Source organism: Lates calcarifer, linkage group LG13 (genome assembly GCF_001640805.2).
Source record: "Lates calcarifer isolate ASB-BC8 linkage group LG13, TLL_Latcal_v3, whole genome shotgun sequence".
NCBI lineage: Eukaryota > Metazoa > Chordata > Actinopteri > Centropomidae > Lates > Lates calcarifer.
Window position 1 is genome coordinate 6,820,327 of NC_066845.1, and position 12,647 is coordinate 6,832,973.

A 12,647-nucleotide genomic window follows, 5' to 3' on the forward strand; every position below is an offset into this window, starting at 1 on the left:
ATAGTTTGGCTAGAAAGTCACATCTTGCACCCGGCATGTTGTCCTAAATGACCCCGTAAGACAAAATGAGTCTGATACCAGAGGTGAGATAGAGCACCTGCAAATTCAAGATTGCTAAAAACCTACATAAAACAAAATCCTGATTACAGTGTATATTGTATTTGTCAGTTCGCTCTTTGTGTTTTACTCAGGATGCATGTCACTGCCTATGCGATAAGTCATTATTCAGTGTTTTTCAAAATCAAAACCAGTAACTGGACATTGAATTAACATCATGTTGATACAGTCGCCCAGCTGGCAATGGCAAATTTCTGGCTGTGATCAGCCCTTTAGTCCAAGCATGAAAGCATACATACACACATGCAAACACACAGACACACACAGCCACAGACATGTGGATGAGTTGCTGCCCCACTGCGTGACAACCCGTCTCTTGGCTCTGTAATAATCACAGAGTAGCAGTACAGTAAAAACACACATGGTTTACACTACATTTCTCTTCGCATCCATATGTGTGCCCATGCAAGCATAGGCATGGCAACACACATGCGCAGCCACAAGGACAAACACACACACATACATAAACACATTCATACACACACAAAAACATCAGTGTGTGGGTTTCCACTTTGGGCATCAAACCACACTCTCTCAAGTTTTTGCCGTGGTTTTTCTTTCCTTCTCTCTCGTTTTTTTGACTGTTGCCAGGGACCTTGTTCCAAACCCATATGCTGATGTTTTTACAAGGCTTAAGCGCGCACACACAGACACACACACACACACACACTCATACACACACACCACCCTGCACGTGGAGAGATCTACCCTGGTTGACCTACATGTTGGCAGCTGGGGTGGAGCTGATGGTGAACCTGGCCCAGCGCCGTATGATTTTAACTGCTGCCTTCACTGGACATTTACTGATGGAGACACCAACATAAATATGTTATGTGAAGGCACTTCAATTCAATGTCAGGAACGGTTTAATATGTATGGATGAAATGTATATAGTTACGATTAAGTGTGTGTTTATGTGTATGTGTGTGTCAGTTTCAGGCCAGCAATCTAAATGCTTTCATAAAACCATATGTTTTTTCATCCACAGGTGTTAAGGGAGCACATGATAAAAAGTGACAGGTTTTCTCTCATTAGAAAAGACAATCACACTGCAGACATTGTTAGAAAAATGTATCACTTTATTATAAGAATATTCTAAGAATTATAAGCATTAAGATACTTTTGAAATTAAAGAAATAAAAAATGTTACCTTTAGACATGATGCAAAAAGCATATTGCTTTTCCATGTTACCCTCAATTTGTAGCCTGCAAGTACAGATAAAAGATCTGACTGCTTACGGTTTAAAGCAGATGAGGTGGAATATATTTCCAAGGAAAACTTCAGAATTTAAGAAAAAAGATGCTGCGCCTCACTGACGTTTGTACACACAGTTTCCATGTTCTATTTGGGAAGCAAGCCACATACGCCAAACTAAGAGAGGGGAAACACACACACACACACACACACACATACCGTATGTGCACACACCTGTGCACACTCTCCCGCCAACTCACACATCCACAGGGCCGGGCTTTCCTACCACAGAAATTCTGATGTCTAATGTGGAGCCACTAGACCACTTTAAACACATTCCCCATCTAACAGACTGTGCTGCCTCACTGCAACGTTCAGACTGTGCACACATACAGTACATACCATGGCATGCGCATGTGTATTCAGCAGTATTCAAGTGGTAAAGGCATGCATTAAAGACCACCACCACACATGACCACACGCAGACACATGCACAAAAAGTAGGTTCTCATAAAAGGAACAGAATCAAAGTGCGTGTATGTATGTAATAGAGAAACCCCACGCTTTACTTGCATATAATCTCTTTCTTATGCAGGCACCCACGCACATATTAACACATGCACACACATGACATTATGTATGTTTGAACAACCATTTCCTGATGCAGTGTGCTTGGCTGCTCCGGGTCTGGCTGGAGCCTCTGGGTGATTTGTCAGTTTGAGCCATGCAGGCCGGGAACCCCTCAAAGTTTGCTTTGGGTTCCGGAGGGACACGCACCAGGACCCCTGAATTCCTGGCCCTGGTATGCACTCTGCTTCACCCTCCAGACCCTTCACCCTGTTGTTGTATTAAATGGTATGAATTAGACTGTAAGATGCTCCCGACAAAAACATTATTTTCAGTTGAATATTTACTGTCTTACACTATCCACTTTGGAGAAGCAGTATTCAGTTTTTATGTGCCATATGTATGTGTCGAACATCTTTTCCAATTTTAAGTTCTCTTGAATCAATTTTAAGTGAAAAAAATAAATCAAATTCAATTTGGGGATATTCATTAATTTTTTATACTGTACTGTAACATTTTTGTTATTTTGTTTTATTCCATTTAGTTTATTCTAGCTTATCTACCTTGAGACCCTAAGTTGGACCCATAGCTGTATATATCTTTATATACTATGTAAGTATAAGTAAATTATTCATTAGTATGTTAGTATGAATGAAGGTAGTTTAAAATATTTTTACACTGTTGCATTGGTACTTTCGTTTAACTAAAGAGAAGCTTAAGTAAAGTTTCTTCTTGTACTGCTTCTACAGCCATATGACTCAATTTCCCAGTAGGCACTGCCAGGAGGACGTTGCCGCTACTTTCAGCCAATAGCCATCTCCCGTACACGGAACTCCGAGAGAAGAGGGAAGTTCAGTTTGTTTACATCGCGGGACGGCAAGCTCGTCTTCTTGTCTGAAGATACAGAGAATGAATGAATATAGCTGACTTCTGCTCCACGAAGAAAGTAGTTTGAAGACTTTACGTCTTATTGAATGTAAGTCCACATTTGACGTTACTGCAGTCGCACGACTATGTAGTGATTAACTAACTCGCTAACGGCTGAATAACGGGTTGCCCTTTGCAAAGAAGGTTTGAAAATTTGGTACAAATATCGAGTTGCAACGTAGTTCGATACGGCCAGACATACAGCAGTTGTGTTTTAAAGTAAGTTTGTATCCTTAAATTGAACTGACATAATGTTTCACCATGTGTAACTGCAGTAAAGTGGAGGAAATACTGGCATCGTGTGATGTGGTTTAGTCATTGCACCCAAACGTTTCATATTGGTAAGTTCGTGTGTGTGAAAACTCACAAGTAAAAGAGATAAACTGGGGTCAAGTTGTGTTTGCTGCTCCAATTCTGAGATTGTTGACGTTACTTCAGTAAAATAAAACCAGCTAAACATAATTTTCTTTAAATTTACTGCTGTATGCTTCAGTATGTTGTATTTAACATTACTTGGATGATATGAGACTCATTAAAGGGCTGTATCAACAACAGTCATATTAGGAACACTTTTGTTCAACTAATTTAGGCTGTAATTCTATATATCTTAATCATCTTGTTTCTGCAATGCAACATTTATTACAGGTTCACATGCAACCAGGCATTAATAACAAATGAGTGGAGAAACATAACCAAACATCCATACAGGGTCGCTGAATGGTTTGATGAGTGAGAGAATGATGTTACCTGGTTAAATTCTTAAAAACACATTTACACCTCCTCACTCACTGAAAAATTCTCTTTGAATATGCAAATATTTTTCATCCTAAAACTTTTACCACTAGATATAAGATGTAACCAAACAGGTCACATTTCATCATCATATCAGTATCATTGCTTTACTCATCAAACCATTGTGGCCTGTATGGCTGCACCTGTATTGGTTATGTTTCTTCACTCATTTACTCGTGTATGGTTGCATGTGGACATGTGATAAGTGTTCCATTGTAGGAACAAAATAATAAAAAGATCAAAAATTATAATAGCCTTAATTAGCTGAGCAAAACTGTTCCTTTTATGACTATTATTGATACAGCCCTTACATTTAATCCAGGTGTTCTTAAATATAACATAGTGAAGCATACAGACATAAATTTGTAGAAGGTGATGTTTAACTGATTTGATTATACTGAAATAACATCAGCAATCTCATAATTGGAACAGCAAACTCACTCTTACCCAAAGTCCACAAGCTTAGTTTAACAAATCTTCAAAGATAATATTTGACCAGTCACATCTCGTTCCTGCTCCAGAATGTGTTCAGGCAACATGTAGCTGCCGTCGAGTGTGTTTGTGTGCATGTTCATATTTTTTTCTACCTGTGTGACATGCATTTGCACTAACAACTTTATGTAAGTACAGTATATATACTCCTATGCCTGTGTATATATTTAACTGTGTGACAGAGACTGTGGGAGAGACTGTTTGCTACTTAGGTGTTCAGCATGCGGTTCTTTTCCACTTCTGCTTTACTGAAAACTGAGCCCCTAACACAAGTCAACAAGAAGCGTTTGTTCCTAATTTGGTTGGGCTTTTTTCCTCCCTGAAAATGAGTATTTATATATTCACATCAGCGAGCCATAGGGGCTTTCCAGCAGAGATGATGGCAAGACATTAAACAAATCGTGTGTAACGAGGTGATCATAAAACACAACCCTGTGGTGTCCCACACAGACCTGTCATTATGACAAAAATAACAAATACACATACTCACACACACCATTCTCAGGCTATACAGACATGAAACACATCCTCACACACACACTCTTGTGATCTGCCCCCCCATGTTTTTCTCTCCATCATCATAAAAGGTGAAGAATGTACTGTTTATTTCTCAGTAGGCCATCATGAATGTGTGTGTGTGTAAGAAGCCTTGATCCCCTAGAGCTTAAAAGTTTGATCGTTAGATTGTGGTAATAAGAGCTTAACGTAACTAGATTAACACACTTTACTTCAATTTATTTTCCACTTGTTATTACTTCCACTTATTATTGCATTATCTGCCTCTGCTTTCATAGAAAGTGACTGATGTGGGCCACACATGGACATATTAAAGTAGATCCTAGCTATTACATTGGCAGGCTCATATTATTAACTGAAGTTAAACTGATAAACTGAAGTTTGTATCAAGTGCATATTTTGGCAAAAATGCCAAGAGATTTTAAGTGCAGAAATGTTTTACAGGCTGTATTTTTATGTATATTTGATCCTTTCTTGTCTTAACTCAGTTTAACTAAAAGTTTTAACTAACACTTAATTGTGTAAGTTTTGTGTTTTTATTATTTACTTGATACTAATTGCACATTTGGTAATATTTATTTGACTTTTATTACATAAAAAAACATCAACAGTAAACTTAAAATTCATGTAATGGCAATCTTAATGCCTGATGATTTCAAAACTATGGATTTAGTGTTTTTATGACCTTTTTATATTTCTAATTAAATTCAGGGTCACCCAGATCCTGACACGTCTTGTCATCTAACCTTAACAATAGTAAAATTGCATAAATTGCACACTCTGTGTGAAATAGTGCCCCCGGTCTTTTTTTCCTTAAAGTTCAAGGAGCCCTGTTGAATTTTATTTGTTAACATACAAAGTTTCTGTTTACATTCAGCTTTTTTTCCGGAACACACAGTGTGTATCCTTGAGGTCTAACAAACATGACAGATGTATTTACTTCCTTGGAAACCATTGGCAAAGCCTCTGTTTTGAGAAATATTCTAAATCCTGCATTATTTACATCAATATAGCAGTCTTCTTCAGTGCCTTTGTTTGTGCATTGGTGTGTTTCTTTGTTTCGTATATCATGGGTGTACGTGTGTGTCTTGTGCATGTGCATAACAAACCAAATGGGACCCACTCATAGGAACACTGCTACATGGAAACATTAGTGGTCAAAAAGTCCACAGGGCTTTTATATCAAGCAAAGTAGCCCACTTTTAATATAAAACACTCTGGGAAAACCCTGAATTTAAAACATTTAGGGATGCTGATATTACATGCTAAAACTAGCTAATTTAGTAGAAAAAGTAAAACTCACAATATAAAATGTTGCCATTTCTCAGCCCTAGCAGCCACAACACATTATTACTGCATAATCCTTGGACTTTTCTCATTTTGTGTCTCACCCAGGACTCTTTCTTAACTCCTAAGTAAATTCATTTCGACAAGAATCCCAATGTCTCAGCTTCAACCACAGATCCAACTCCAAGAAACAGCAGAGACCTTGCTAAATGGCCAGGAGATGCAGTTCTGGCTGGACAAAGCGGTTGCTTGGGGCCAGGCTGAGCGTCCGGATACTCAGAAAGACACCAGCCTGCACTTGAGAAGACTAAGTAGTTACCTCCAGCAACTGCTTACTCATATCAATGACATGGTAAGCAGATATCATAAAAAGCTAAGTTCACATCTTCACTTGTGAACACTTGTGACACAATGCAAAGGAAGCTCCGAGATTTATGTTCTTGAGAATTCAGGTTGTCCCATTCTACACTATATTTCCCAGATTAAATGTTTTATATGCAACCTGTTTTACAGGCTCAGCACACCTTGCCTAATGAAATAAATTAGAGCAGCCAATCACTTAGGCCGACCAGCCAAGCAGCCGTCTGATTAATGAAGCACTAAGTTAATTCTGCAGCACGTTTAACACACACACACAAACATGCACACGCACGCTCTCTGTCCGAGCCAGGGCACGAACAGTAAGTCCAGCGTTGGTAGAGTCCTGCTAACAGAGGCTGCTCTGTGCTGTGCAGAGGCTGTGTATGTCTGGCTGGCAGTGCTGCGGTGTTGAGTTAGTCAGGTAATAGCCGCAATGGGACCTCCAGTGCTAACCTAATGTATCCCCACATCAGGTCCAGCAAATTTGGGAAGGGGGCAGAGGGCAGGAGTGGTGCAGAACTGTGAGATTTCAGTGTTACTACAGTCATGCCTCCTCCTTCCAGCTCTTGCTCCTCGGGACTCTACTTTTTATAACCATTTTTTTCTCACATTTCTCCCTCACATAATATACTCTTTTTCTCACGTAAGAAATATTTTTCTTGTTAGTCTTACAGTCATGGTTCTCTGGCGGGTTTTAATTTGCAACTCTCTACAGTCCATATGTTTTACTGTAACATTCTGGTTAGAATCAGTCTCAGTGTCTCTGTCTGTCTTATTTTCTTCTTACTCCCCACTTGGGCGACTAGCCATATATTTTTATAGATCAAGCACTGACTGGCTATTATTTTTGTCTGTCTAGCTCCTTTTCTGTTAGCGTTATTCCGGGTATACGTCACGCAGAGGCGTCTGCGTTATGGATGATGGAACAGATATAAAGAAAGAGAAAAGAATAGTATAGCTTAATTGGGTTTAAATCCTTTTTACTGGCAGTGGACTCATAAAACACAAGATGAGGATAGCCTGCTTCTTGGCAGCATTTTGCATCCTTTGATGACTTAACAACTTTCCTGTGGCTTATGTCCTAAGATGAAAAATACTCTTAGTTCTTATTAATTTCCAGGTTTTCACGTGGTTAAAAAAGTGTAAGAAGTTTTCTATCTCAGTAGTGCCTTTCTTAATAGAATTGTTTGACATTTTTGTTGGAAAATACACTTATTCCCTTGTCTGCTGAGAGTTTAAAGATCAATACCACTCTCTTATCTGTATTTTGAATATCAAGCAGGAGCCAGTAGTAGGTACACCTAGCATAGCATAGCATACTTGAAAGAGAGGGAAGACGAGGAGTTGTTATGTGCCAGCCTGTTTTCTTGGCCGGGCACAATAACATCCCAGAGTCTTGTCATCACTGTGCACCACCGCAACCAGTGGAGATTTCAGAAAGTCACTGTGTGAAATGACCCTGCATAAATGTATACTCTTTAAGTTTTGGTAAGGATTAAACAAATGGGATATAACTTATAAATTTGTCAGCTTTAGAGGTGCTGATAGGTGCATTTCTGACAGAGCTGAGCTGGGCTGTTTACCCCTGTTTCCAGTCTTTATGCCAAGCAAAACTGAACCTCTGCTGGCTCCAGCATCATATTTAAAGGACAAATATGAGAGTGCTATTGATCGTCTCATTTACCTCTCAACAAGAAACTAAATGAGCGTATTTTCCAAAATGTCAAGATTTTTTAAAAAATTTTCATTAAAAATGTCCATCAATGTTCCCTAGGGCTCATGGAGACTATTAGCCCAAATCCCAAAAGTCTTCAGTTTACTATAATGTAAGACACGAAAAATCTGTAAATTTGAGAACCTTAAATCCAACAATTATTTGGTATTTTTGTTAGAAAAAATACCTAATTTATTAATTGATAACCAAAGCATTTGCCCTTTTTTCTTTATTAGTTGACTAATTGTTGCAATATTTATCTAGGTATTTTCAATATTGTTGTACATCCTTCCTTTTTGCCATGGTTGCCACAGTAAAGATACAGTATTACACCACCTCTCAAAGGAGCTGTAAGATGGATGGAGAGTGTGGGGAATTCTGTAATGCACTCAAGTGTATATTTATGTTCTCACCATGGTAACTTTGCTATTCATTGGGGCTACTCTGATTGTGGTTCACTGATGTCAGGGACAAGTGTTTCCTCACTGCTCTCTTCACCGTTGTCTATACACTTGTCCCATTTGCCTCCCTAGGTAGTTGATTATCAGTCACTTCTGTCTGAGATGTCTGTCCCAAATCAAAGCAAGACACTCAGTCTCAAACCCCATATATAATTAGGGACAATGTTGACAAGGCTTTGATGGTGATTTGGCCCTGGTAGTCAGTGATAATTGCTTTCTGTTGCGATGGCTCACTCATATGGGCAGTCCCGCAGTCACAGAGCATTGTACAGTTCCTATTATAAATGAACATTCCTTTTTAGTTGCATCACTAACACACAAATGCACATGTATACTCACACAGACAAAACGTTTACCATGTGTTGTTGGATTGATAGCAAGGCTGAGCGTGAGGGCTGTGTTCCAGACAGCACTGGCGGTGTTGTGTGTGTGTGTGTGTGTGTGTGTGTGGGGCATTTAGAGAAACTCTACTTGGCCCATTACCATCCTGCTTTCCATTAATGGTGATCTCACCCCCTTGAATGAGTCAAGTTATCCTCCTTGTCTGTCTGATGCTCTTTTTGAACATATAGGCCTAAAGCTACCTTAACTTCTTACTTACTTACTAAATCTCCATGGAGGTTTATTTTGAAGCTGCAGACTTTTCTCTTAAAATACAGATTCTGTAGTTTTTTTGTCCCTCAAAAGACCAAATAGTCTCATTGTCTAATTTTCACATTGTCTAAAAGTGGTGTTAAAGATGCGTTATTGACACAAGTATATAAAAGAGTGTTTTGTTGTAAGTGACACAATTGTCATTGACATTGATGGGATGATAGGCCCAAAGAGAAGACATGGAACAGAGAGATGGAAACATTTTGAAGCCCAACAGAAAAACCATTGGTGATAATTCAAATACAGTGTCCATGTTTTTTCCACATTACAGGATCATATGAGATCCCAATGGCCTGACACTACAACCTCCACTGTGTGTCCATGGCAGTGAAGCAACAGCACACTGCTTCAATTACAACTGGCATATGTCTGCTTGTGGGCTGCTCTTGTATGAAAGTTAGTTCAATTAGCTCAGAGATTAAATGGATGATATAGTCTGTTAATGTGGGTTGAATAATAAGTAATACTGTATATTCACGTAAACATGATTCATGAGCAAGTGTGCAGACACACGCTTGTAAATTTAAGTAATACGTCATGTCTTTGATCTGTTTTCTCTCCAGTCTCCACTGTACTGTAGTTATCATATTGTAAAATATAATGGGGTCTGTGTTGATTTATTAAAGCCAGGGAAGCAGTCAGGTGGAACAAAACAATGTTGTACACCTGTGTTTTTACAGAGTTACCCTGAATCAAAAATTATTTTGAAAGTCTTAATTCCACCTGAAGGCAATTGTCTCAGTCTCTAGAATGAATTGTGTGTTTTTATGTTGTGCATTGGACCAGCACAAATAATGCCTATTAATTTTCTTGCAAACATGCAATTTTTGCCATATAAAACTAGAAACAATAAATTAGTTGTTCCAGTGGAGTTGCTAAAAGTTTTAATCATCCTCTTTTTGGTTCTGGTTTGAAATAATGAGGATTATGACATGCTCTTGTCTTTTTCACATTAGCAAGATCCTTGATGGGCTGTCTTTGGTGTTTAGTCATGCTCAATATACTGTAGAACAAGTCTTGGTTTTCCATTATTTTCAGCAAGGTGCTTTGACATATCATTGGAAACTTTCCAAACCATAAGTCAAACTTTTTACAAGTTAAGATCATCTGGAGTGTATAGCAGGTTTAAGATTAAAGGTTAGTAAAGTTCTTAAATGCAGGGCCTGCCTGAGCTTGAAACCTTATGGATGTTTTAATTGGCTGTGAGGTGAAATAAATCACATGGTCTGTTGTTTTGAACAGGATAAACAAGCACAGACGCACACATAGTTAAAGCGTTACAGGTATAGCACCCTCGACCAGAGCCCTGCTCTGCACTGTGTTCTGTTCTCTGTATCTCTCACTAATTGACACTATGGTGAAAAATGTGACATGACCAAAACACAGGAAAGAAAGGTGATGTATGAGTAATATACTGTACACCTGTGGATGTGCCTGCTATTGAACTCAGTGCCCTCAGTCATTAAGTAGACTTGAGATTGTTTGTGTTGTAGCACAAGGTTGCTAGGTTAAGAGGATAAAACAAACAAGGATGAAACAGATGAAGAGGTGTAAATATCTGTAATACAGTAAAAATGATGAAAGAGATGTTATGCTCTTTTTTATTAGCTCCACCTCTGTCATGTTTGAGTCTGATTATGTGCCAGATTGTAAAAAAAAAAACAAAAAAAAAAAAACACATTACTTTATATGCCCTCCTCAATGGAATCATCCACTTAAGTTTTGAGTGCAAGCTAGCAGACTCAGAGGTGTAAGAATATTCAAGATGAAAAAAATGTAGATTATTAAATCCAGTATCTCTTATCTGTTCTGTCCCTAAAGAGTTCCACAACAGAAACTATGAAGAGGCAGCCCTTACTAGGCCAGTTGCTTGGCCGACTGTGCTGGAACCCTTGTGTCACTGCTGATGGTAAGTGCACCTTCTGAACAGCTTCAACTCCATCAGTAGGGGGAGTGCAGTGGATGGATCAGGTCCAGAGTAATGGCAGCCTCTCAGTAATAATAAATAAGTAATAATGATGGTAATGATGCTGAGATCATGGTGTGTCATGTGCTGTGTGGTGCTGTGCTTTCTACAGATACAAGCAGAGGGCTGCTGTTCCAGTGTCTGTGGGGACTGTACTCTGAGAATCCAAGCAATGCTGTGGAAAGAAAAGCCAATCAGTGGATACGGGTATGGACTGGACATTCTCTAATCTTTACTGATACAGAGCTCAAGGTCAAGTGATTAATGTCCAACACCTTTTTAAAATGAAGGATATAGTTTAAGAAAAGTGATCCGTGACAGCTTTTACATACCACCTTCAACCCATTTCTTATTCACCTTATCACTGCATGTACAGTACAGTGGGTGTGTTTTTGAAGTGATTTCCATATAATCTGAAATTCAGGTGTGATAAAGGTAGAAATAGGGCCGGGGTACGCTGGTGGCCAAGGGGTTTAGGCACCAGTCATAAACTGCCTTCCATGGTTGGTTCATATCCAGCCCAGGGACCTTTGTTGCATGTCTAATTTCTACTCATGTCAATACTGTAATCTCTCAAATAAGTGTATAAAATGCCCAAAAAAAATTTATTAAAAATGAAAGTGTACTGTATTTTGATACCGGTCCCAATAGAATATCTTAGTTTTGATACATAATTTTTTGTTATCTCATTTTTTGTTATCTCATACTTCTTCATAATTTTTGACAATTGATGCTAATGATGGATGACTCCACTCCACTGGGGCTTAAAGAAAAGACATAATCATAATTTAGGGAAGCTGACAAAAAGGCAGCGGTATTAAGAATATTTATTCAAAAATCAAGTGTGGTTCTATCCATTCATAACATTGTTTAGTGTTACATTTATATTTTCTTCCAGTCATTCTTCACATGCCTTTTCTCTTAATTTTCAGGCCAGATCTGTTTGCTGTTTATGTCCCAATTAGTTCTGGACAGACCTGACATACAAATTAGTTGCCAATTACAGATCATCCTCTTAACAAATGCTCTTAAAAGAATGTCTCTTTGACTGCCTTTGGGCTGCTGAAGAGATTTTCTGTCTAATTTACTTTTAATAGGAGTTCTCTCGCCAGCCCTCTGTGTCTCCTGTCCAATGGGACATGGATGATGAATGAGGGAGATTGGGTCTGTGTTAGTCTAAGCCTTTTGTGCCCAAAACTGTAAAACATATTTTGAAAGCAAATTAAAATTGACTGCTTGAGTGCCTCTTGTCACTAGAGAAGGATCAGCCTTTATATTATGGTTAGTTGATCCAACTCGCTGTGTGTTTTCAAGCCGCACACACAAAGGAGGGAAAGAGAACAGAGGGAAGTAAAGATTCTGCAGTCTTCAACTTTGAGTGGGTTCACACAGATGGCTTATGATAAACAATGTGGGACCTTCACATTTTTGCCAGATTAACTGTGTGTTTGTATTCTTTTGATTAATTTCTCATCTAATAAAACATCTTGCTAATTAAAACAGTGCCTTGAAAGTAAACCTTGAATTTGCCAGATGGTCTTTGACCCACAAGAGGGGAAGCTGAGTGCATGTGTGCATGGTAGTATTTGCGTCTGTGTG

At 38.7% G+C, this 12,647-nt stretch overlaps 1 protein-coding gene across 1 annotated transcript in view; it reads left to right on the forward strand.

Moving 5' to 3' along the window:
• The first annotated feature begins 2,679 nt into the window (after window positions 1-2,679).
• Window positions 2,680-12,647, forward strand: part of fancc (FA complementation group C) — a 29,073-nt gene continuing 19,105 nt past the window's right edge. Inside the window, exons 1-4 of the mRNA XM_018669241.2 lie at window positions 2,680-2,855; window positions 6,002-6,245; window positions 10,904-10,991; window positions 11,161-11,255. Coding sequence (XP_018524757.1) covers window positions 6,048-6,245; window positions 10,904-10,991; window positions 11,161-11,255 — 381 coding nt within the window. The 5' untranslated portion in view covers window positions 2,680-2,855; window positions 6,002-6,047. The remainder of the gene's footprint in view (window positions 2,856-6,001; window positions 6,246-10,903; window positions 10,992-11,160; window positions 11,256-12,647) is intronic.